The sequence below is a fragment of the Carettochelys insculpta genome, chromosome 16 (assembly GCF_033958435.1).
Source record: "Carettochelys insculpta isolate YL-2023 chromosome 16, ASM3395843v1, whole genome shotgun sequence".
Lineage (NCBI taxonomy): Eukaryota > Metazoa > Chordata > Testudines > Carettochelyidae > Carettochelys > Carettochelys insculpta.
Window position 1 is genome coordinate 9,382,365 of NC_134152.1, and position 22,636 is coordinate 9,405,000.

The following is a 22,636-nucleotide window of genomic DNA, read 5'->3' on the forward strand; positions in this document are numbered from 1 at the left end:
TAGAATTGGGCTATTTTAGAATGCAGGTGAAGTGAATTCTGTAAATAATGCTTTGTCATCCTTTCTGATGTTCATCATTATATCTACAGTAAAGTAGAGAGAAGCTCCAATTACAAAGCTCAGATATTCAGACCCACTTTTGGGTTTCGACTTTGAGTCAGTACCATATTCCCTTCCTATTTCACCCCATGAAAAGAAAAAAAAATGGGGGCATTTTTATTTGGGGGTCTCAGTTTAGTTCATCCTTACATGCAACTATTTTGGTTATTAATAACCCAAAACCATTCCTAACGCATAGTAAGGCCCAGCATAGGAATTGGAGGAGCATGTATTGCACTCTGTAAATAAAAAAGGAAATTGAGAAGGATAGGTGAAATACTTCTCCCTCCCGCTTCTGTGGCCCACCAGTGAATCCCTTCCATGACAAATATTGCAGACACAATTTATTATTTCCTACTGTCTCCATTCAAAGATGTTACAGTTGGATTTACTAGTGAAGACCTCTCCCCTTCATTTCTTCCTTAGGTGGAACTCTCACAGAGCAAATCTCAGAGGCACTCAAAGAGTAGAGAGGCCGTGGAAGGGGGTGTCCACTGCTTTTCTACATTAATCATTCTGTGCCATCTCAAGTGCTCATGCAGAGAATAAGGTGTGGGCTCTACTGATCATTAGACACAGGTTTTTGTTGCTTCCAGACAAAACTGATTTGATTCTCTTGCACTAATTCCTCTTTATGTAACTCTGGCAGCATAAAAGATGCAAGGCAGGAAAAATCCTGAGCGTATTCATTATGCAGAATTCACCCTGGGGTGTATAGTACTGATGCAAGAGCTTTACATCAGCTCAGCCGCCGATGGGTGGTAACATCTCCAGAGTGTGGCCAGTGTACTGGTCCTAGTGCCTGGGACTTTTAAGGGAGTTATAGGAAGCTGAGCATAAACTGCTTTCATTTTACTTTGAGGCATGAACAGCAAGCACCAAAATAAGGTGGGCACAAAAACACTTAAAGTCAACTCTGCTTCCTTCCTCCTGTTTCTCCCACAGACACAGCAATGGCGTAGCTGAAACTCATAGCCTGTAAATGTAAAATATCCACTTTACATTTGAAACATCTTTATTATCATGCTATTCTTTTAGCTTTTCTTTCTTTTGATCTCCCACAGCCCTTGCTAGGACCCTTAAATTTTGTTTGAATAAAATAAGACATGTTTAGACTTCAGTATAAATTTTCTATTTCTCTTGAAATACAAAACATTTAGTGAGGCAGATGGAAACCTTTTTTTTTTAAATTGATGGTAGATAATAAAAATTGAGGAGAAAACTTTGCATCCAGGGGCAGAATTTGACAATAATGGAGCAAAACATAATTCTAATTAAAATGCAGTACACTGTACTGCAAAGTCAAATGTCAAACTTTAAAACTAAAAATCCATAATATAGTCCTATAATTTCTTATAATATTCACGTTATGTGTTCTTGAACCCAGTTTGCTTTTGTTCGTTTAGCAGTTAAAACTAATGTTTTGTTGTAAATACAAACTACTTAAAATCTATATTAATACTAGACTGAGATTAGTTTTGAAAGTGAAGTTGTGGAAGTGCAAATTATGGTAGAAAGTTGGATATTATACTAAAAGAGCAGGACTCTTGCATTTGCAGAGAAAGGGATTGCCTTAATAAGCCTCTCCTGTCTCTAATTTCAGTTATTTTGTAGTACCTTAAATAGATAGTGCATATGCGTACGTTGTTGCCTGAATCTTACTTGCCTTATCGAGGTAAGAAGCGAAGCTGACATCTATAGGATTGCTCCCATAAGTAAGGTGAACAGAATTTTGCCCATAGTACGTAATCAGACTTCCTGCAGAACTCACATGTGACACGTCTGCCATGTCTATGGGGCCATGTCTGATTATCAACTCTTTTCTTTCTTTTCTTTTTTTTTAGGTGTATGTAGCTTGTAAAATATAAAATAATAAAGCCATTAGGAAAGTACAGTGACTACAAAAGACATTAAGATCATCAAATTACTAGGCAAATGACTGGAATCATTAGCAATAACATCTAATTATTCATAATAAATTGAATTTGGCTGTTGAGTGCTCTAGTGGCTACATTTATTTCTCCATAAATAAAATAATATGTGAGTATTTTATTTCTCACATCAACTGGTTTTACATTGCTTAGTACAGAAAATAAGCAATCCTATAACACCTTAAAGACTATCACATTTATTTGGTAAGTAATGAGCTTTCCCGGGTAAGACCCACTTAGACTTTAAGATACTACAGGACCACTTGTTTTTTTGTGAAGTTGCAGACCAACATGGATACCCTTTTGAGACTATTGATCAGTAGCTTACCTTGAAAAATGATTTATGGATTTCTAAAATAAAATACAAAAAAAAAAACAACGTGCATGGAGAAACTGTGCCTTCCTGTGAACATTGTAAGCATATAACTGAGGTAGTACAAGGCAGATATTTAAAGATTTCTCTCTCTCTCTCTCTCATACACAGTTCCATTTAGCAACAGTGAAGGCATTTTTTTTTAATATACTAGATGAGAGATCGGGGAAAACTGTGAATTATTAGTACAATTTGTAGATACTTAAAGCAACTTATAATTTGTAGTAATTAGCCAAATTGAGGGAGAAGCAGAAATGATTTTATTCTTATTTCAGAAGCCAGTTAAAGTAGTATATTATTCCCACAGATCAGGGGTGAAAGTAACTTAATGTTTCTTACAGGTACTGTCCTACTGCAGCCTGGGTCCTTGCCAGCTGCTTAACTAGATCCTAGCTGGCTTTTGCTGCCCCTCAGCCAGCCCTTTGCCATGGAGTTGAGCACCATGGTGCTTCTGCTTACTTTCACCACTGCTTCTTTGTCATCTGAGGAGGTCTTACTCTTGAGCCAGAATGACGTGAGAAGCAGTTGAGCTGGATGGAGTCTTTGATACCTCCCAGAGGAAGGGACTTGCTCACTCAGCCACTAGCATTACATGGCAGTTTTCTCTTTTTTTCTTTCTTTTTTGAAGAATATGGAACAACTTTGTAGCTTTGTAAGAAAGGAGATACATTAATTCATATGGGCCAGAAGCTCAGGAATTTTTTTTTCCCCTGGATGGGGTACTTGTTAGGCAAAAATTTAAATCCTTCTGCATGCATCAGTATTACCATGTAAGACATGTTGGACATAGATATGTTAAAATATTACTTTATATGTTAAATGCAATATAGCTATGGAGTCAAAATATTTCTAATTACTTTAGGCTTAGATGTCAACTCATTATTGCAGCACACAAGATAAATACCACTAGCTTGCTAAATTACTGTAAATTAAAGAATAAATAACAAAATTGCTACTCCATTCAGGCAGTTCAGGATAACAGAAATTAGAGTTGGAAATGAGCAATTTGATCACAAAATCCGCCCACCTGAAAGTACAGATATAATATTCCTAATGGAAAGTATGTCCAATATTAAGCTAATACTTCACTCCATTTTAACCAAAAATGATAACAATAGTTTGTATAAATTATAGGGTTCATTGTATCTTGTCAAATGGTGAATTTTAGTGCTCCCAACACACTAAACAAGCGTTTCCATTTGTTAAACATGTTAGGGATAAAGTAATAGAGAGAAGGTTTTGGTCTTTTAGGGTTCACTCTTAGAAGGTGCTGTGCATGCCTGTATAATGTTCTGTCCCTCAACACCCACAGATTTCCACAGGAGCAGAGGGAATGCAACACTTAGCAGGAGTATGCTGGCCTTATAGGATTAATTACTTAGTGCTGGGTTAATGAAATTGGATCAAGCAACTCAGCTGTGAACTTTTGCATAAAAGCTGTGAGATATTCCAGGTTGCATAACTGTACAGGATTTTGTGATGAGGGAGCTGGAAAGAATTTAAATGATCAGGATTTAAGTGCAAAATTTAGGGTCAAGATTCCTGGTTATGCTGACACAGCTCCAAGGCTATGTAAATCACTGATAGGGCACAATTGGATAACACTGCAAGTCCTTAATTAGATCATTCCTAGAGTTATACAGGGGCCCAAATTTAGATTATGTTATTGACTGTGAGTGGGACAATAACATGAGTATTGGAAGCAGGTTTTGTACCAGAATGCAGTTTTCTGTATTTTGAACATTTGTAAAATTATTTAGTATTTTAAAAATATATTTTCTGGTAGAAAAAAAGAATTTTGCAAGAGAAGGCTTATATCAAATTATAATTTGATGAATTTATTATCACTATTGTGCAGCAAATGTATGCCAATGCTCACATGACAGTATATAAGAATATACTATGCCATAAATTCTCTTTTGAAACTGGCAAAAAATGCATTTTCTGTTTTGGCATCATATTAGAAATTTAAAAGCCAAAAATATTTTACTTTCACTATTCTCCTTCAGGTTCTACTAAGTAAATTATATTTTTCTGTAGATTTTTGCATTTTGCATTTAATGCCCTTTAGTGTATACATTAATATAAATATAGCTTTTTTTAAAAAAACTTTATAAATATATTTTAGCATGACATATTTGTAACACTAAACATAGAGCTTCCAGTGCAAGCATTTGTACATAGTCCATACTCAGATGTCACCATTATTTCATTTAAAAGATCCCAGCATGTCTACCTCATGATCCTTATAAACTATATAGTACTGAAATACGTCAACACTTTTTTTTTTTGCTACGTTCATTAAAATTAAGCACCCTTACCCTACCCCATCTGTAAACATCAAGTCAATTGGCAGCTAGCACATTTCCCAGTCAGCAAGCAGTATTGTGAATTTTATCTTCTCTTGCAGAAATCAATTCGTCTTCGTTGCAGCAGATGAAATTTCTTGTAACACCTCTGCAGGTAACAATCATTGATACTTCTTGATGCATCCATCCAGGTCTCAATATCCTTTTTCACATGCTGCAGTTAATCATTAGAAAAAGCTTAGTAAACTCCATAATATAAATCTTTGAAATAGTTTCACTAAGGTATAGCTTGAAACCTTTAGGCTTTGCCATATAAAAGACATTAGGTTATTTTACTGACTTTGATGCTTTATTTCCAGTTTCAATATTGTGTGATCCAGAAGAGTAAGAATATATTGAAGCATCTTAAATTTACTATACAGCACAACCAAAATTATTACCAAAAATCCCCAAACAAGCAAAAATAAAGATAGGATTAAAGGCATAGACATCAGTAAGTGCTATGGATTTACCAGTTTTTGTATGACTCTTTGGGGGCAAACATTGCCCACAAAGATAGTACAGACCCCAAAGCACATTCAGAAGTCTATATTTGTGAATAGGATAATGAGAAAAAAGATCTGTATGTCATCAGAGCATCATCCTATGAAAAGGCCCTTCCTTTGTTTCTTTGCTAATATAAAATTGATTATAAGCATGTGGGTGCAAAGGAATAAGCACTGTTTTTGTAAGGTAATTGCAAACAGTAATCTTATAACTAGATTATATGGAAGAAATTCCTCTCTGTTACATAATGTAGTTTGAAATAGTGTGAATCTCCATAAAGATAAGGAGGAGGATATGGATTATTTTGCTATGTAAGACGAAGTTCTGCACAGAACCCAAAATAAATTTTGACATTAGGGCATATTCTGCCTTTGATTTTTAAGCAAAAATCATATTGCTTTAATGGGAATTCTGCATGCAAAATGATTGAAAGTTACGCAATCGAAAACAAAATGTTGGAATTAAAAACTGATTTATAGGATACCCTATTAACATCAGCAGCAGCAAATTCAAGGTGAAGACTGTACACTTTAGAAAATACTGATCCGTATCCAGATATGTCAAGAACCTTCAGTTTGTGTGAATGAAGATTATAAATAGTAAGATCAACATATACAAATATTTGTAATGTTGTATGCAATATACGTGTTTCTTAAAGGTGATCTGAAAATTCTGCTTTTAACACAAAGCATTTAGAATCCCAAATTAGTAACGGTGCATATTGAATTTTATAAATTGAAAATTTCATCATATTTGAAAAGACAAATATTTGATACTCATTTGCTCAGTCAAAACCTGAATTCAGGATTCACCTACGTCTAAATGCACAGTGTTAGCCTGGCTCTCCCCTAGCAGATTTTAGTGAAAGAAAACCATTCTTTGAATTAACTGGTTTTCAGAGAAATAAATACCTATTATTTTAACTACACTCCTGGATCTTTAGTAGTCCACTGGACCCTGCAGGCAATTTTCCTGTCCTGGAAATTGAATTCCATGGAATAACAATGATGTTCTGTAGTAAAAGGGCTTCTTCCCTGCTGTACTTGTAGAATTTTAAATATCCAGGACTGTACAGAAATATAATATGTCACTGCAATGGAAATTTACGATGTTAGACTAACTCTTCTCTGAGAGTGACCTCAGTGTATTTCACAGGTGCAACTGAGGGCAGAAATTGGATCTTTGTTTCTATTTTTAAAAGCTTTTTGTTTCATCCTTAGATTGCCTTCATTGTATGGCTTTTGAAATATGTTTTTGGTGAGATAAACTTTTTAAAAAATGATGGATAAATCAATAAACAGCCAAGTGTAGATGCTTTTTTGTTACGTGATCTGAGTGAGAGAGCTTTTATTAGCTAACTAGAGGCCTAATCTTGCATTCCTTGAACAAATCTTACACTGAAGTCCAAAGAAGTTCAGTTCGGGGGGCGGAGGGGGGAAACGGGCAAGGAAATCACAGGTTTTATAGGAATAAAACACCTATAAAGGTGTTAAATTTAAGATACTAATATAAGGTGTTGATTTAAATAACTCAGTTGCATGACAAATACATCACTGTTGTTGATTTTTAAATCTGAGAATCAAAATACCATAGTCCAAGCTGCACTTAGTAAGGTTACGCCTCCTGTGCTTAATTTAGGTCAGGCTTTAAAGTCTAAACACTAATGTAGGTCTAGTTTTCAATGAATTAATTAAATGACCTTTGAATTCTTTTATTAAGAAACATATACATTTTTACATCATATTCTAAACTGTCCTTTCGTGCTGTTTGTCTTTGTTAAACAGCGGAAACTTAAGTAACTTTTACACACTAGTAGTCCAACTGAACTTAATGGCATTACTCATGCATGTTTGTAGTATGTACTGATACTATATAAAACACTTATCAAAATATGGAATTTATTTTGTGTCTTTATATCATCCTCCTGCATGACTGTCAATAATAATACAACTAATTGGAAACCCATACCTGACATTTCATCAGATTGAAAGAACGGTTTCCTTGCTATGGTGCTTAATCTTTCCTATCAGAGATGACATAACCTGGAGTACACAAGATTGCTTCTAAGGAATAATTATTTTACTTGTAGAATGAACCAGGTATTCACAAAAAATGAATTTGGAGAAGGCTGTCCCACAAAGTATCTTATATAGGAGCTGCTTTAGAACTCTAACATGTAGTGCCCTTGACAGATTGTTGGCCTGCTAAGTGGTTTTGCTGTCTTTCTTGACTATGGTTAAAATGAGCCACTAAGAATGAATTTAAAGTGTAGTGAGCTCATATCAAACACAGGTATCTCTAGCAGGAGGTTCTGTCTGTGGAACTTTTTAATCTCCGATACATGTTGCAATATGGTGCATTCTAAGACTAAAAATAATTCCTCTTCAGAACTTACGTATCTGCTTCAGGGCTAGGTCATCTCTGGCAGGGATAATTAAACAATATATGGAAAGTAAATTAAATCAGAGGAAGGGAAGTCACCCTGACCCTCCAGTTAGCTTGATGGTGAAATTTTAATTAGACTCTCCAAAGAACCCTTCTAGCTCATTACTGGAAATGGGCATATAACAGTAGAATTCATCCTGAGATGCTGATACATTTGGCATCTCAGAGGGTGAGCCTGCATGAGAGGGCAGAATATGGATCTGAGTGAAGACAATGGATTGTGACTCAAAATTTCTAGTTGTATATTCATATTGACTGCAAAACAGTATTTTAGTAGTAAGTTTACTGTATTTTAATTAATTTCCCAAAGCAGAATTTAAATCCGTACTTCAGGGTTTATAATATCAAAACGCAGGTTCCCTGAAGAAAGATTCTTTCTGGGATACACATTTTACTTGCTGTAGTGTTATATGATAAATGGATATTCTAGCTATTCTCAGTGTATACCTCTGTACCTGTAATTTTATCTTCCTGTGACTTTGCCTGCATAGGTGATACTGTTTTCCTCAGATGTGTGTGTACACTGCTTGTTTATGTCTTAAAATGAGAGAGACATAGACAAAATGCATTATCCTGCTTTCTGATTGAAATGTGGTAGAAGTAGACATAGCACCTTTTTCAGTTCATTATTTTACGTATTCCCTTCTTCAGTCACAGTTTTGCCCTGAAAGGACATGGGAATGAATATATGACTGATTCAATGAATGAAAGAACACACCAGTGTATCTTTTAGCTGGATAAATACATGACTTCAGATAAAATTATGTGGCAAGTTCTTTGGAGAGAGAAAGGCTCCCCAAAAAGATGACAAACATTCTGATTGCTTTAATTTCTAAGACTGCAGAAACATACTATTTGTATCACTTGGTTTATAGAGGGAAAAGTCAGGTGCTCTATGATGTTGTAAATGGTTTGGTGGAATGTATAGTTTTTATAATCATTTTGATTGTCAGGTTTACAAAGTTCCCAAATACTGTTATTGACCTGTGCAGTTTTGTGGAATCCATGTAAGTTTCATGCAGGGAGCACTAGCAAGAAATTGTAGACAGTTGTTTTAAATTAAGTGAATATTTTCATCAGTACATAACTGTGTTGAAGTGTCAACATAATACACAGAAATTCTGCCCTCAGGTATACACACTCATCTTACTCCTTTACTCTGAGATAAAGTGCATTGACCAGATATGGAATTTTAAAAGGAATCACCAAGAATTACATATAAAAATAATCTAAATCAGTTTTCAAAAGTGAATGAATATAATCTGAGATACTGGCATCATCTTAATTTAGATAACAGTATAAAGATACATAAATTCACTTTTGAAAATTTACGTGTGTTGCCCAAGGGGGTTGACTTCATTTTATGCAGCCATTTTGCAGAGCAAAAAAGCACTTTGAAGTAGATACCTTTCTTATTATCCTTTCCCCTTAACCTTGTGAAATCACAGATAAAAGATAGCTGGAGTACTATTTAATTTTAATGTCTGTGTTGCTTTTCCCTGTGAAAAAAGACAAATTTTGAGGTTTGTGCTTTGAGAAGGGAAGGAAATGCTGTACTAAGGCATACACTTAAATTTCCTCCATACATTCAAGTATCCCTTATGTTGGCACTTTAAACATCCTTTTACTGCTGCTGTAAATAGTTGTGTATGACTTATATGGAACTTTATTTTTTACTGCTCCTTGTAGTTGTAATGATAAAATGTGCAACCCTGGGATCAGTTGATAAAATCAGTAAACACTTGAATTATCCTCTAGTTTTCTGTAGTAAAGTTTGATTAATCCTTCTGTCTCACCCAGTGAAAACACTGGCAGCCCTTGTTGGCATCTTTGTCATTATCTCTTTGACAGCTTGCCTTCTGTGTGCTTACAGTTCTAGGTCAGTTCACATGGCTAGTCAAATGTGACAACATGACAAGATTAAGTAAAGCTGGGGTTCTGCGATTTGTAAATGGAGGATTTGCAATATGAAGCTCTTTTGATAACACAAAAGACAATAATCTGTGTTTTCACTGATCTCAACAGGTGTGTCTGTGTGGGTCAATGCGTTCCTTGTTCTGTGGTCTTAGAGTAGTGCAACTAAGTATTAATATCCAGAAACTGATTCTATGACAGGATGGAAACACAGAACTTAAAAGGTAGATGCTGTTTCTGGTGTGTGTGTGTCTCTGTCTGTCTGTCTGTATCTGTGTGTGTGTGTGTGTGTGCATGTGTGAACATTACGGTTTAGACACATTTACAATAGCTAAAGAACCAATGATAAGAGAGGTGTATTGTCATATTCATATGTCAAATGATAAATTTAAAAGAGCAGTATTTTATACTGGAAAACTAAAAAGCAAATAAAAATGCAAATTTCATAAAAAGTTATATTAAGTGTACATGGTACAGTAGTAGTATGCTAGAAAACAAACTTTTGAATACTTTCATAACAATAATAATAATCTCAACATGATTTGCCAACTAATACAAACATCTCTCATGTTCCATGGATAAGCAGCCACTTTTCAGGGAGAACATGGTACTCTCTATGCTCCACTGTCCCTATGCAGCTATTTTTATTAGGAGAATTAGTATCAGCATAAGAGTAAAATAACTATCATGGTAGAAACTAGAAGAAGAAATGCAGGTTGACAGGATGTAATTATCAAGTTAGAATTTGACTTTAAAACTAGGTTTACACCCCCTTCCACTTTCACACGCCCCAATCATTTGACAAGTACCTTTGCATCTGAAATAAACAAAAGTGATACAGGCCTTTATTTTACATCTAAAATAAAAAAAAACTTGTACTGCATCCAGAGGCTAGCATCATGTTAAGGGGCTGATTCAGTTATGACTCAGCGATGAGAGAGCCACCTATGGAATCATCAATACCACGTCTTGTCGTATCTGGGAATTTTTCCAGTCAAAATATTAACCAATCCTATTTAGCTGATTAGATCTGACAAGGTTGCTTCCCAGAATCATGTGGCTGCTGGTATGTAACAAGATAGAGGAAGTATAAGTTCCTTCAGTGCTAGACAGTAATGGGAATGGGTGATGTTACCCCCACCGGGTAGAAGAGAAACAGGTGCTGTCAGTCAAATACTCATACCAAAGGAGACAGGAGCTGATTCTAACAAAATGACAAACTCATATAAAACATGGCACATGTGCTTGGTTCTCTATTACTTGATGAATATTAGAAACAGAACCATGAATTTCTCCTAAAGGACAAGAAAGCAACAGAGGAGAAAAGATAAAAACCATGTGGGACTGTTCCTAAGAAGAGACAAGAGACAGAAGTTTTTCTGTGCTAATATTTTAGCAAGGACTTTCTGTAGAATCTTCCACTAAGAAGTCTGGAATCAAAGGATTTTTTATTAGAAAATACACTTCCATTGTACACGATAATGTACAGGCCTGTTGTGTACGTATGTATTAGTTTCAGCAAGTGCTGGGCATTTCAGAGACAAATAGATAGGAAAGGCTGAGCCATGGAAGATCTGACAAGCCGAGTTTGGGCTCATGTCTAAAAAATCTAGAATCAGTCCCCAAAATCTATAAGGCGGGTATCTAGCCTTTACCATATTGAAAAGCAAACCACGTAGCCTAAAATCAGATCTTGAGTAAGCAGGCTAATTATTGAGAACTTTGATGTTTCACCTTCTTATAGTAAGTTGGACTTTGGTTCCCCACACACTGTGTCTCTTCTAGTTTCAGGCTATAGGAAACACTGTAGATCACTGTTCAATACTTCAGGTTGTGAATGTTGTTATGGTAGATAGAGGACATTTTTTTATGAGGATCCCTTCATGGAAATCTCATTTTATTGTCCCATGCAGGGATTGGGTGCTGGCTTTTCCCTTTCAGCTCCCTAGAAGAACCTCTCAACTAGAGCCATGCTACCAGGGTTCGTCCTGATCACAGATGCCCCAGAACCCTCAGTACATGTGGATGGTTCCATAGAAAAGTTGGAATTATCATTAGATGACCTCAGCTGTATTAGCTTTTCTGGCTAGCCTATATAGGACTAATATGCATTCCCAAGAATGTCACATTCCCACTGCCTCCCAACACAAATCTGTAAAGTACGCTCTGGGGTGCCAAATGGAAATCCATATCCAGAGAGTTCCCTTATGCACTTCTCTTATAGGAGTGATCTGGACTTTTGCTATTTTATGGTGAAAGAAAGTAGAATATGTTAGAATTCTTTAAACATGCATGACCAAAGAAAATGACTGAAAGGCAATAAAAAAATTTTCATCTTGTGAAGAGGAACTACTCTAGAATATACACTACAAATCTGTTACAAAATATAAGTAAAGATCGTGTTTACTGCTACAGCGTAAAGCCACCAAATGAGAGGTGAACAAAGAATCTGACTGTGTGCTTTGTAAGCTGTGAACATGTGCAAAAGGACTCTTCTTTTTTCCCCTTTTTGCTATTTTAAGGCATCATTAACAAACATTATCTCACATGGGATGTAACAGGATCTTCTGCTACAAACATGCTACTTGTGAACCTGACCATACGAACCACATGATATGAAATAAGCAGGTCAAACACAAGGAGCTGCTTTATAATATTATAGTACTTTTATTTTCTTGAAAATGTCAGGTGTTGAGCAAGAAATAGAACTCTGCCATCCGCCCCATGGCAACTTTCTATAGTCTGTACTTGCGATCAAGAGTCCAGTAGGTTGGCTGACATCATTGCAACCATTTATAGAAAAAGAGGTAGGTCACCATTGCAACTCACCCTTTCTTTTCTCTGGTCATTGAAACCTGCTTGCGTTAACTCTAACAATAGCACTGTTGCAACTCCACTTGTTTTGCTCCAGCTTCCTTGGTGACTGTGAATATCATATGGTCAATAAAGAGACAAAGATTCTGCTTTACATGGTACCTATTAGTTGGGAGGACTAGTATCCATGACATCATTTTTGTAACCCTGCTTCCAATTCAGGGAGCTCCAGGGTTATGGTGAAGAGACAGAAGTCACTGCTCATCTTGTTCTACCTTCTAGTGCTAGGCAACCTTTCTTATTCGGTTCATAAGGGTAACATAGTCTATTTCTGAATTTATATTAGGTCAGTATATTAGTGCTTTATTGTCAAATAGCAACAGCAATCAACAAAGAGACTTTCAGCAAGTTAAAGTTGCATTGGTCTGAGCTCTAGCAGCCTCAAGAACAAGGAATGATGATTATAAGGTCAGAGAGTCCTTTAACCATTTCAGCTAATAAACATAATATGGAAACATTACAATTATTAGCTTTCCATTTGTATAAGAAATGTGTTTTTACCACTGGCATATTATGAGAGATTGGACTATGAAATTCCATCTTCCCAATTACTCTTTCCCTTCTCAATTTTTGCTTGATTTTACCCACCACACACTTGAAAATAGCTAAAGCCTAAACCTTGTACCTTGTCCTGTTTGGGTTACTTTCCACTTTCAGAAGACATACCTATTTTTGATCCTAGTAATTTCTAATCTATGGATTACTTAAACAAATGTCCAAATTGAACAAAATTGAGAGAAGAAAAATAGCAATCAGGAGATAACTTTCAGGGTAGGTCTACACTACTACAGACAGTTGAATTAAGGTACACAGTTCCAGCTACATTACATCACAATGTCAGTTCAGGCTACTGTGCCGTCTCCACTAAGGGAGGTGGATGGGAGTGTTTGCTCCTGTTGAGTTCTCTTACTCCTAATGAGGGGCAGGGCAGGATTACCAGAGCCAATGCAGGTGCCCTCTAAGTTTGATTTAGCATGTCGTTTTCTGGCATGCAAAATCCAACTCCAGAAGATCAATCACAGCAAGTTGATCTTCCCTGTCGTGAATAAGTACCCTCAATGTCATTGTTTCACGAATGTTGAAACAGATTTTCAATGGCTGACACCTGGGCAGATAGTTTCCAGTTCTAGGGAAGAGTCAGTTTAAATTTTTTCAGAGAACAGTAATTTATATGATCCCAACTATGACTTGATGCGGAAAAAAGACTTGGGGACAGACTAGTGAAAACATTTTCAGGATGAGTAGTTTTTCCTAAATATTTGTTCAGGATCAGTGATGAGAGAAATTCAGATTCTGGAATTTGGTTATATTTCATATGTTCCTCTTACACTGGTCAGATTGTTTTCATAAGGAAAAGCGTGTTAATTGGCTTCATACTCTGTACAGTGAATTCTCTGTTGGTACTTCTGTTATGAAACCTAAGAGTGTATCTCATTAAACTGTTCTCCTGGGCTCCTGTAGACCAAAGTTCCCAGTTTGGATTGGAACTTTGTTCCCAGGTTTAGATGCACAGAAAATTACAGTCTCTGCATCAAAGAATTTACAGTCTCAAACAATAACGAACTAAGAGTGGAGTAAGGGTAACCCACTGTTGAGAAACTTCAGAAAGACCGACACAAATGGGCTGTGTCTACACGTGCCCCAAACTTCGAAATGGCCATGCAAATGTCCATTTCGAAGTTTACTAATGAAGCGCTGAAATGCATATTCAGCGCTTCATTAGCATGCGGGCGGCAGCCGCGCTTCGAAATTGACGCTCCTTGCCGCCGCACGGCGCGTCCAGACGGGACTCCTTTTTGAAAGGATGCTGCCTACTTCGAAGTCCCCTTATTCCCATGAGCTCATGGGAATAAGGGGACTTCGAAGTAGGCGGCGTCCTTTCGAAAAGGAGCCCTGTCTGGACGCGCCGCGCGGCGGCAAGGAGCATCAATTTCGAAGCGCGGCTGCCGCCCGCATGCTAATGAAGCGCTGAATATGCATTTCAGCGCTTCATTAGTAAACTTCGAAATGGCCATTTGCATGGCCATTTCGAAGTTTGGGACACGTGTAGACACAGCCATGGTGTGTTTTACAAGTGTTAAATAACACTTTGGGGCTATTCATATTGTTTATATTTGTAAACAATGATTGGCTATGTCTACACAGCAAGATTATTTTGGAATAAGATATTCCAGAAGAGATTTTCCAGAATAGTTTATTTGGAAATAGTGCCTCTACACACAAAATGCATATTGAGACAGCACTCAGCTCTTTTGAAACAGATCCTCCACACTGATTGGCCAGCAGGGTACTCTTGGTGAGGCTGAAAGCCCCATATTTTGAAACAGCCCGTATTTCCTGTGTATACAGCCCCTGTTCCAAATATATATTTCAGAATAAACTCTATTCCTCATAGAAGAGTTTTACAGAATTTGAAATAAACTGTCTGCTATTTCAAAATTATTTCTAAATAGCTGTTTTGTTGTTTACATGCTTGCAGAGTTATTTCAGCAAAGCAGCTGTTATTCCAAAATAACTTTACAGTGTAGGCACATCCTTGATGTGCAAGTGTCATTTTTTTAAAAATCTCTTTCCATCAGTTAACAAAAGATCCACTTTTCCAACAGTATTTGAACAAGTTTTAGTCATGGTGAGTTCTTCCCATACAGCGTAATCTATCCTGAAACCAGTTTTTACTCCATAATTACTAAGTACACTAACAATTCCCATTGAATTTTGGTGTAAGGAGGGAGTGATGTCTCAGGATTTCAGGAGCCACCCCATGTGACTATTTACAGCTGTGTTTTAAACTAGAATGCTGAGTTTTATTTTAAAACTTCTTGTAATTGTTCTGTCATTGTTATTCTATCCAGCAGTGGTAGAAACTACTTGGACCAGATTGCTGACAAAGTGCTGATGACCAATGTGTGTTTTTAACACCATATCACTTGTGAAAACTGCTCACCCATCTCTTAAGTTATGTCTACACTAGAGATTTTTGTTGACATAACCCTGGTTTTATTGACAAAACTCGCAGAGTGTCCGCACTAAAAATGCGTTATGTCAACATACTGTTGACAGAACTCAGCACTTTTGTTGACAGCCTTCTGCCTCTCCTCCATGAGGCAGAATGCCTTTCTCGGCAGAATCTGTCAACAAAAAAAGACTGTGTGGACGCTCCAGTTGTGCTTCTGGTTGGCCATTCTATTGACAGAGCAGCTGGGCAGTCTGGTCTCTCTCTGCCAACAGCAGATCAACGGAGCATTCCGTTTTCATGCGTGGACATCATCTGTCAACAGAAGTTTTGTCAGCAGATATCTTCCGACAGTAACTTCTGTCAACAGATCGCTGTTCTGTGTACGTAGCCTTACAGTGCACCAATGGGAAATTAGAATAAACTGTTCATGGTAACCACTGCCCATGAGACAACAATTTTGGATTCCTTATGGTGGGAACTTATAGTTGATACTGATAAAGTGATTTAACATCTTAAATATATGTATTAGAGAGGTAGCTGTGTTAGCCTGTAGCTTCGCGAACAAGAAGAAGTCTTGTGGCACCTTATAGACTAACAGATATTTTGGAGCATAAGCTTTCGCAGGCAAAGACCTGCTTCATCAGATGCATGGGGCGGGGGTTCAGAGGGCTATTTAAAGAATGGGGTCCCAGAAAAAGGGAGGGCCAGGGCTGACAAGGTCTCTTCAGCAAGGAGGAAATGGCCCCTTATCAATAGTAGGTATCAAAAGAGGAAAAAACAAGTCAGATCAGACAGCGGGATATGAGCCATTGTCAGAGTCCAAGGGGGAGCTCTTAATACCCAGGGCAGAGAAGCTGCCTTTGTAAGTTGCGAGCCACTCCCAGTCTCTGTTTAATCCTTGGTTAATGGAGTCAAATTTGCAAATAAATTGTAGCTCAGAGATTTCTCTCTCCATTTGATTTCTGAAATTTCTCTATATTGTTCTTTATGAAATCATCATGTTGACTATTAAACTATTCCAAATATTTGTCTTTTTTAAAAAAAATTAAATGTATGCCTTAGTGTATTGTTAACCTACAGTGCGTTTCCAATATTAATGATAAAAGAGCATTGCAATAAGGCTAATTTTAAAAGGAAGAAAAACATCCTGACAAAATTGTATCTGATTGAATGAATAAAAGATTTGATTTCTTGATAACTGCCCTTGTTACTGGTTTTCAATTTGCCCATATGCCTTAAATCCTTTCCCTCTTTTTGGAATGGAATCTAAATCTACTCTGCTAACCTTGTGAGATTCTAAATTTCCATGTCACGCAAGGCCATGTTTGCAAATTAGCATTTAAAAAGAAGACTACTTGCTTGAAGTTTAAGCTGACACTGTTCCTTTTCCTCTGTGGAAATGAAATTTATTAATCATAATAAAACCATCATATTCTGAAGGTAGAGGTCACCCTGAGGAGAGAAAAGCCTATTCATCACAAAGGAATTTTCAATGCAGTTTTCCTAGATAATATCTGAGAATGGGTTTTCTTTCCTTTGGAAATGTATTCCTCCGTGGTAGTGGCTATGTTTCTTCATGAAGACTTTTATCCAATAGTTTGTGAAATTGAGAATTTACCTTTTTTATTTTAAAGCAAAGCTTGTTCTGTTTTATGCTAGCTTTGGAAAAACTCCTTATCCCAAAATGCTTTATATATACTTTTAAACAAATTTGGAAGAGTTTGATTTGCTTGTAAGGTGCGTTTACCTGACAGTGGGATTTCAAGTGCTTATAAATCCTTTTGGCAAATAAAACTCTCATTTGAGGTGTTCATTATTTTCACATAGTCATAGCACTGATGGTTAGAAGAGATTGGCTGTATTTTTCTGTCTGAAATAAGAACAAGAATTTTAATGAAGGAAGTTATATAAATGGGAGTACAAAGTAAATTTTCTTAAGATACAGTGATTTCTATTGCAATTATCTTGTCAAATTGACATTCATTGTAGGATGAGGAACATATCCCAATTGTACACAATAAGGTCAATAATCATGCTAAGATAAATACTTCCTAGTTCATGCAAACCAATTATGAGGATTTTTTTAAAATGAATAACCATGGTGTGCATACTTTGTACTCATTTTTTCCCATTAGATACTGTAAATGCTTTGTGTGTTATGTTGGCTTAAGCATATTACCCTTTGTGTTCTCCAGATCTCTGTATGGTATCTATACTATGCACATTATTTCAACAGTGATATAAACATGTTCTCTGCCACAGTAGTTTAAGTAAATTCACTCTTACTGTAATGAGTAACAGCGAGAAAGCCGTGCTAGTCTATATACTACCATAACAAAAAAGCAGTTAAGTAGCACTTTAAAAACTAACCAAATAAATTATTAGGTGAGCTTTCGTGGGACAGACCTCTTCGTCAGACCATAGCCATACCAGAACAGACTCAATATTTAAGGCATAGAGAAACAAAAATAGTAATCAAGGTTGACAAATCAGAAGAAAAATTATCAAGGTGAGCAAATCAGAGAGCAGGGGGCGGTGGGAGGTTGAGTCAAGAATTAGATTAAGTCGAGTATGCAAAAGAGCTCCAATAATGTCCCAGAAAATTTGCATCCTGGTTCAAACCACGTGTTAATGTGTCGAATTTGAATATGAAAGAGAGTTCAGCAGTCTCTCTTTCCAAAGCAGTGTGAAAATTCTTCTTCAGTAAGATGCAAACTCTTAGGTCATTAACAGAATGGCCCACTCCATTAAAATGTAGACTAACTGGTTTGCGGATCAGGAGTGTTTTGATGTCTGTTTTGTGCCCATTAACTCTTTGTCTGAGAGAGTTTGAAGTCTGTCCAATATACAAAGCATCTGGGCATTGTTGGCACATGATGGCATATATGATGTTAGTTGAGGAACATGAGAATGTGCCCGTGATTCTGTGACTAACCTGGTTAGGTCCAGTAATGGTATCTCCAGAAAAGATATGTGGACAAAGCTGGCAGTGGGCTGTGTTGCCAGGAAAAGTGGGCCATTCTGTTAATGACTTAAGAGTTTGCGTCTTATTGAAGAAGAACTTTCACACTGCTTTGGAAAGAGAGACTGCTGAACTCTCTTTCATATTCAAATTGGACACATTAACACGTGGTTTGAACTGGGATGCAAATTTTCTGGGACACTATAGGGGCTCTTTTGCATACTCAGCTTAATTTAATTCTTGACTCCCGCCCCGCCGCTCCTCTGCTCTTTGATTTGCTCACCTTGATAATTTTTTTGTCTTACTTGTCAACCTTGGTTACTATTTTTGGTTCTCTGTGCCTTAAATATTGAGTCTGTTCTGGTATGGCTATGGTCTGAAGAAGTGGGTCTGTCTCACGAAATCTCACCTAATAAATTATTTTGTTAGTCTTTAAAGTGCTACTTTACTGCTTTTTTGTTTTTTTACTGTAATGAGGGCTGGGAGTTGTGTATCCTTCCCTACCTCAAACTAGGCCTTCCCACAGCTCTACACCCACAGCAGTCAGCTGATCTCCCTGGTTACAGACTTTTTTTAGGCAATAATAGACTTACCATATTCATGAGTCATTATAATGTGTGGGTGGTGCTTTCCCTGACATTGACCTTGATGTGGTGCCAGGGTTCACCTTTTCAAATGGAGAACAGAGAAAAATGGTAAAACTGGCACTGTAATTTGATGGATGTGCTTGTGTCCAGCAGCACCTCTGGATGAGCAGGGCCCAGAGCAACTAATAGAGCACACAAGCATAAGGCCTGCTCTTCTGTAAAGGCCTTTAGAGATTTAAACTTGCATTCTTTGCTCTCAGTGGTAGTGATCAGATAACCATTAAATCAACAGAAAAGACAAAATTGTTTCTATCTCTATGAAAAGATAACAAAAAAATAAAACAGAGCTGTGTGTGACAAAAGCATACAGTAGACCCCTGACTTACATGGTTGTTCTGTTCTCACAACCCCTGCATAAGTCACATTTCCTGTGCAACTCATGGGAGTCGGGAAACTGACCAGGGCAGCTACCATCGTCAGTTTCCCCGCTTCCATCAGGGCTGCCACCACTCACAGGAGCAGCTGCCACTGACAGGGGCAGGAAAACCTCTCCCTTCAGGTGTGATTTCTCCTTTCCTGTCAGGGGCAGCAGCACATAAGTGCAGTTCACACAAGCCAGCGACAGAACATGTAAGCTAGGAAGTCAGTAAGCCACCCTAACCTGAGCCATTCGCTCTTGGCTGTTGTGTTCCATGGGAGCTGCTGGGTACAGAATCCTTGAGAATAGAACCAGTCCTGGGGGCCCCACCAGTGAGCAGTGGGTTCTATTGTCAGTTGGAACGTGGGGCCCAAAGCGAGTGCCTTACTCACTTTACCCTAGGGCCAGGCCTGCTTGGGAAATTGTTTTATATAGCACAGATACATTAGTATAGGAATCATTGTTTGGTCTAGATGGCTTCATTGGCCTATGCACATATGAGAACTCCCCCCAGTACTCCACAATGTCAGTGACTCTTCCTAATATAGGCATCACAAACTTCTGTGTTACGCTCACAGTGTTACCAACAAGCTTTCTGCCATGTAGACATGTGTGCAGCACTTGATACATCAGCTCTCTTCCTTGCACTCACAATGCATAGTTGTGTTTATTCCAGAGGGGTAGCCCTTTAAATGAAAATGTGCAAACTTTCTGTGGCAACAAGACTAGAAGCTGCAAATTAGGAATAATTTATATCTGCCCCATTCAGTGTTACTATAGACGGAAATCTTCTGGCTTTACTATATAAGTATTTTGAGGGACATGGAACAGTGAGGCGTATGGCGTAGCATTGGTTTTATATTTGCAGAGGTTCCAAAGATACTTGAAGTAAATAATAGATCCAAGAAGTATCAACACAGCTAGTCTGTCTACATTTTAGCCAGTTTTTTTTTTCAGTGTTGCAAAAATGTTAAGGGCTAAGATTTCTAGTGTCTACTAGCTGAATGTGTTTCAGTCTTTCAGTTTTCGTTACCAAAGTGCTAGGGCCTAATTTTGAGGTGTGAGCATCTACAGTTCCCATTGAGGTCAACCGGAGCAGTAGGTGCTCAGAAAATGTTACTTGAGGCACCATTGCCCTCCCTTAAAAATCCCTCCCACTGTAGGAGCACTGCAGACGGAACCCAGTTTCTGGGGAAAATGGACTACAGCCACCCTTCCGAGTAATTCCGGCTTAGTGATGACTGACTCAGGAAATATCTGTGCTCAATGTACCTCCACTAGAAGAAAGACCAAGCATTTTGCAGAATGTCTCAGGGTGGTGAAATTACAGACCCTGTACTCTTTTACATAATTACAAATTAAATTTGCAGTCTTCACTCACTGTATGTCCTCCTAATTCTTCCATCAAGGGGGTGCAGTTATATTTCTGTGGGAAGGATAGGATGTCCAACCCACCTGTAATCTTTAGATCCACCAGGGCCACAAGAGACAAGGAGGCATCTATGTGTAAACCCTCTGCCTCCTTTATTGCTGCCCCATAGTTCTCTCTTGCTTTTGGACAGAATAGCTCTCCCAGGAGCTGTTCTGCTAGGGGCTTCCCCAACTACTCTGTCCCTGATACTCCCCTCTTTTTGAGTGTTAGTTATGTGGAATGGAGAACATAAGAACATAAGAATGGCCATACTGGGTCAGACCAAAGGTCCATCCAGCCCAGCATCCCATCTGCCGACAGTGGCCAATGCCAGGTGCCCCAGAGAAGGAGAACAGAAGACAATGATCAAGTGATTTATCTCCTGCCATCCATCTCCTGCCCTTGTACTGAAGGCTAGGGCACCATACTTTACCCCTGGCTAATAGCCATTTATGGACCTAACCTGCAAAAATTCATCGAGCTCTTTTTTAAACCCTAATAGAGTCCTGGCCTTCACAGCCTCCTCCGGCAAGGAGTTCCACAGGTTGACTGTGCGCTGTGTGAAGAAAAATTTCCTTTTATTAGTTTTGAACCTACTACCCATCAATTTCATTTGGTGTCCCCTAGTTCTTGTATTATGAGAAAAGGTAAATAATTTTTCTATATTCACTTTCTCCACACCATTCATGATTTTATATACCTCTATCATATCGCCCCTCAATCGCCTCTTTTCCAGACCGAAAAGTCCCAGTCTCTCTAGCCTCTCCCCATATGGGACCCATTCCAAACCCCTAATCATCTTAGTCGCCCTTTTCTGAACCTTTTCTAATGCCAATATATCTTTTTTGAAGTGAGGAGACCACATCTGCACACAGTACTCAAGATGTGGGTGTACCATAGTTTTATATAGGGGAAGTATGATATCTTTTGTCTTATTATCTATCCCTTTTTTAATAATTCCTAACATCCTATTTGCTTTACTAACTGCCGCTGCATACTGCGTGGATGTCTTCAGAGAACAATCCACTATAACTCCAAGTATCGGAGGGGTAGCCGTGTTAGTCTGGATCTGCAGCAGCAACGAAGGGTCCTGTGGCACCTTATAGACTAACAGAAAAGTTTAGAGCATGAGCTTTCGTGCTTTCCTGATCTGTCGTAGCTAAATTTGAGCCCATCAAGTTGTACGTGTAATTTGGGTTATTTTTTCCAATGTGCATTACCTTACACTTACCCACATTAAATTTCATTTGCCATTTTGCTGCCCAATCACTCAGTTTGCTGAGATCTTTTTGTAGTTCTTCACAATCCCTTTTGGTTTTGACTGTCCTGAACAACTTGGTGTCATCTGGAAACTTTGCCACCTCACTGCTTACCTCATTTTCTAGATCATTGATGAACAAGTTGAACAGGATCGGTCCCAGGACTGACCCCTGGGGAACACCACTAGTTACCCCCCTCCATTGTGAAAATTTACCATTTATTCCAACCCTTTGTTTTCTGTCTTTTAACCAATTCCCAATCCATGAAAGGATCTTTCCTCCTATCCCATGACCGCCTAATTTACATAAAAGCCTTTGGTGTGGGACCGTGTCAAAGGCTTTCTGGAAATGTAGGTATATTATGTCCACTGGGTGCCCCTTGTCCGCATGTTTATTAACCCCTTCAAAGAATTCTAATAGATTAGTTAGACACGACTTCCCTCTGCAGAAACCATGCTGACTTTTGTCCAACAATTCGAGCTCTTCTACGTGCCTTGCAATTTTATTCTTTACTATTGTTTCTACTAATTTGCCTGGTACTGATGTTAGACT

General features: G+C 37.9%; 1 protein-coding gene across 19 annotated transcripts in view; it reads left to right on the top strand.

The window, feature by feature from the left end:
• RBFOX1 (RNA binding fox-1 homolog 1) overlaps positions 1-22,636 on the top strand; it is a 1,793,461-nt gene that overhangs the window by 1,765,082 nt on the left and 5,743 nt on the right. For 6 of the 19 annotated variants that reach the window (XM_075010515.1, XM_075010514.1, XM_075010521.1 and 3 more), the window contains one exon: positions 4,814-4,866. The exons of the other annotated variants lie outside the window; for them this stretch is intronic. In XM_075010515.1, coding sequence (XP_074866616.1) covers positions 4,814-4,866 — 53 coding nt within the window. The remainder of the gene's footprint in view (positions 1-4,813; positions 4,867-22,636) is intronic. 19 annotated transcript variants of the gene reach the window in all.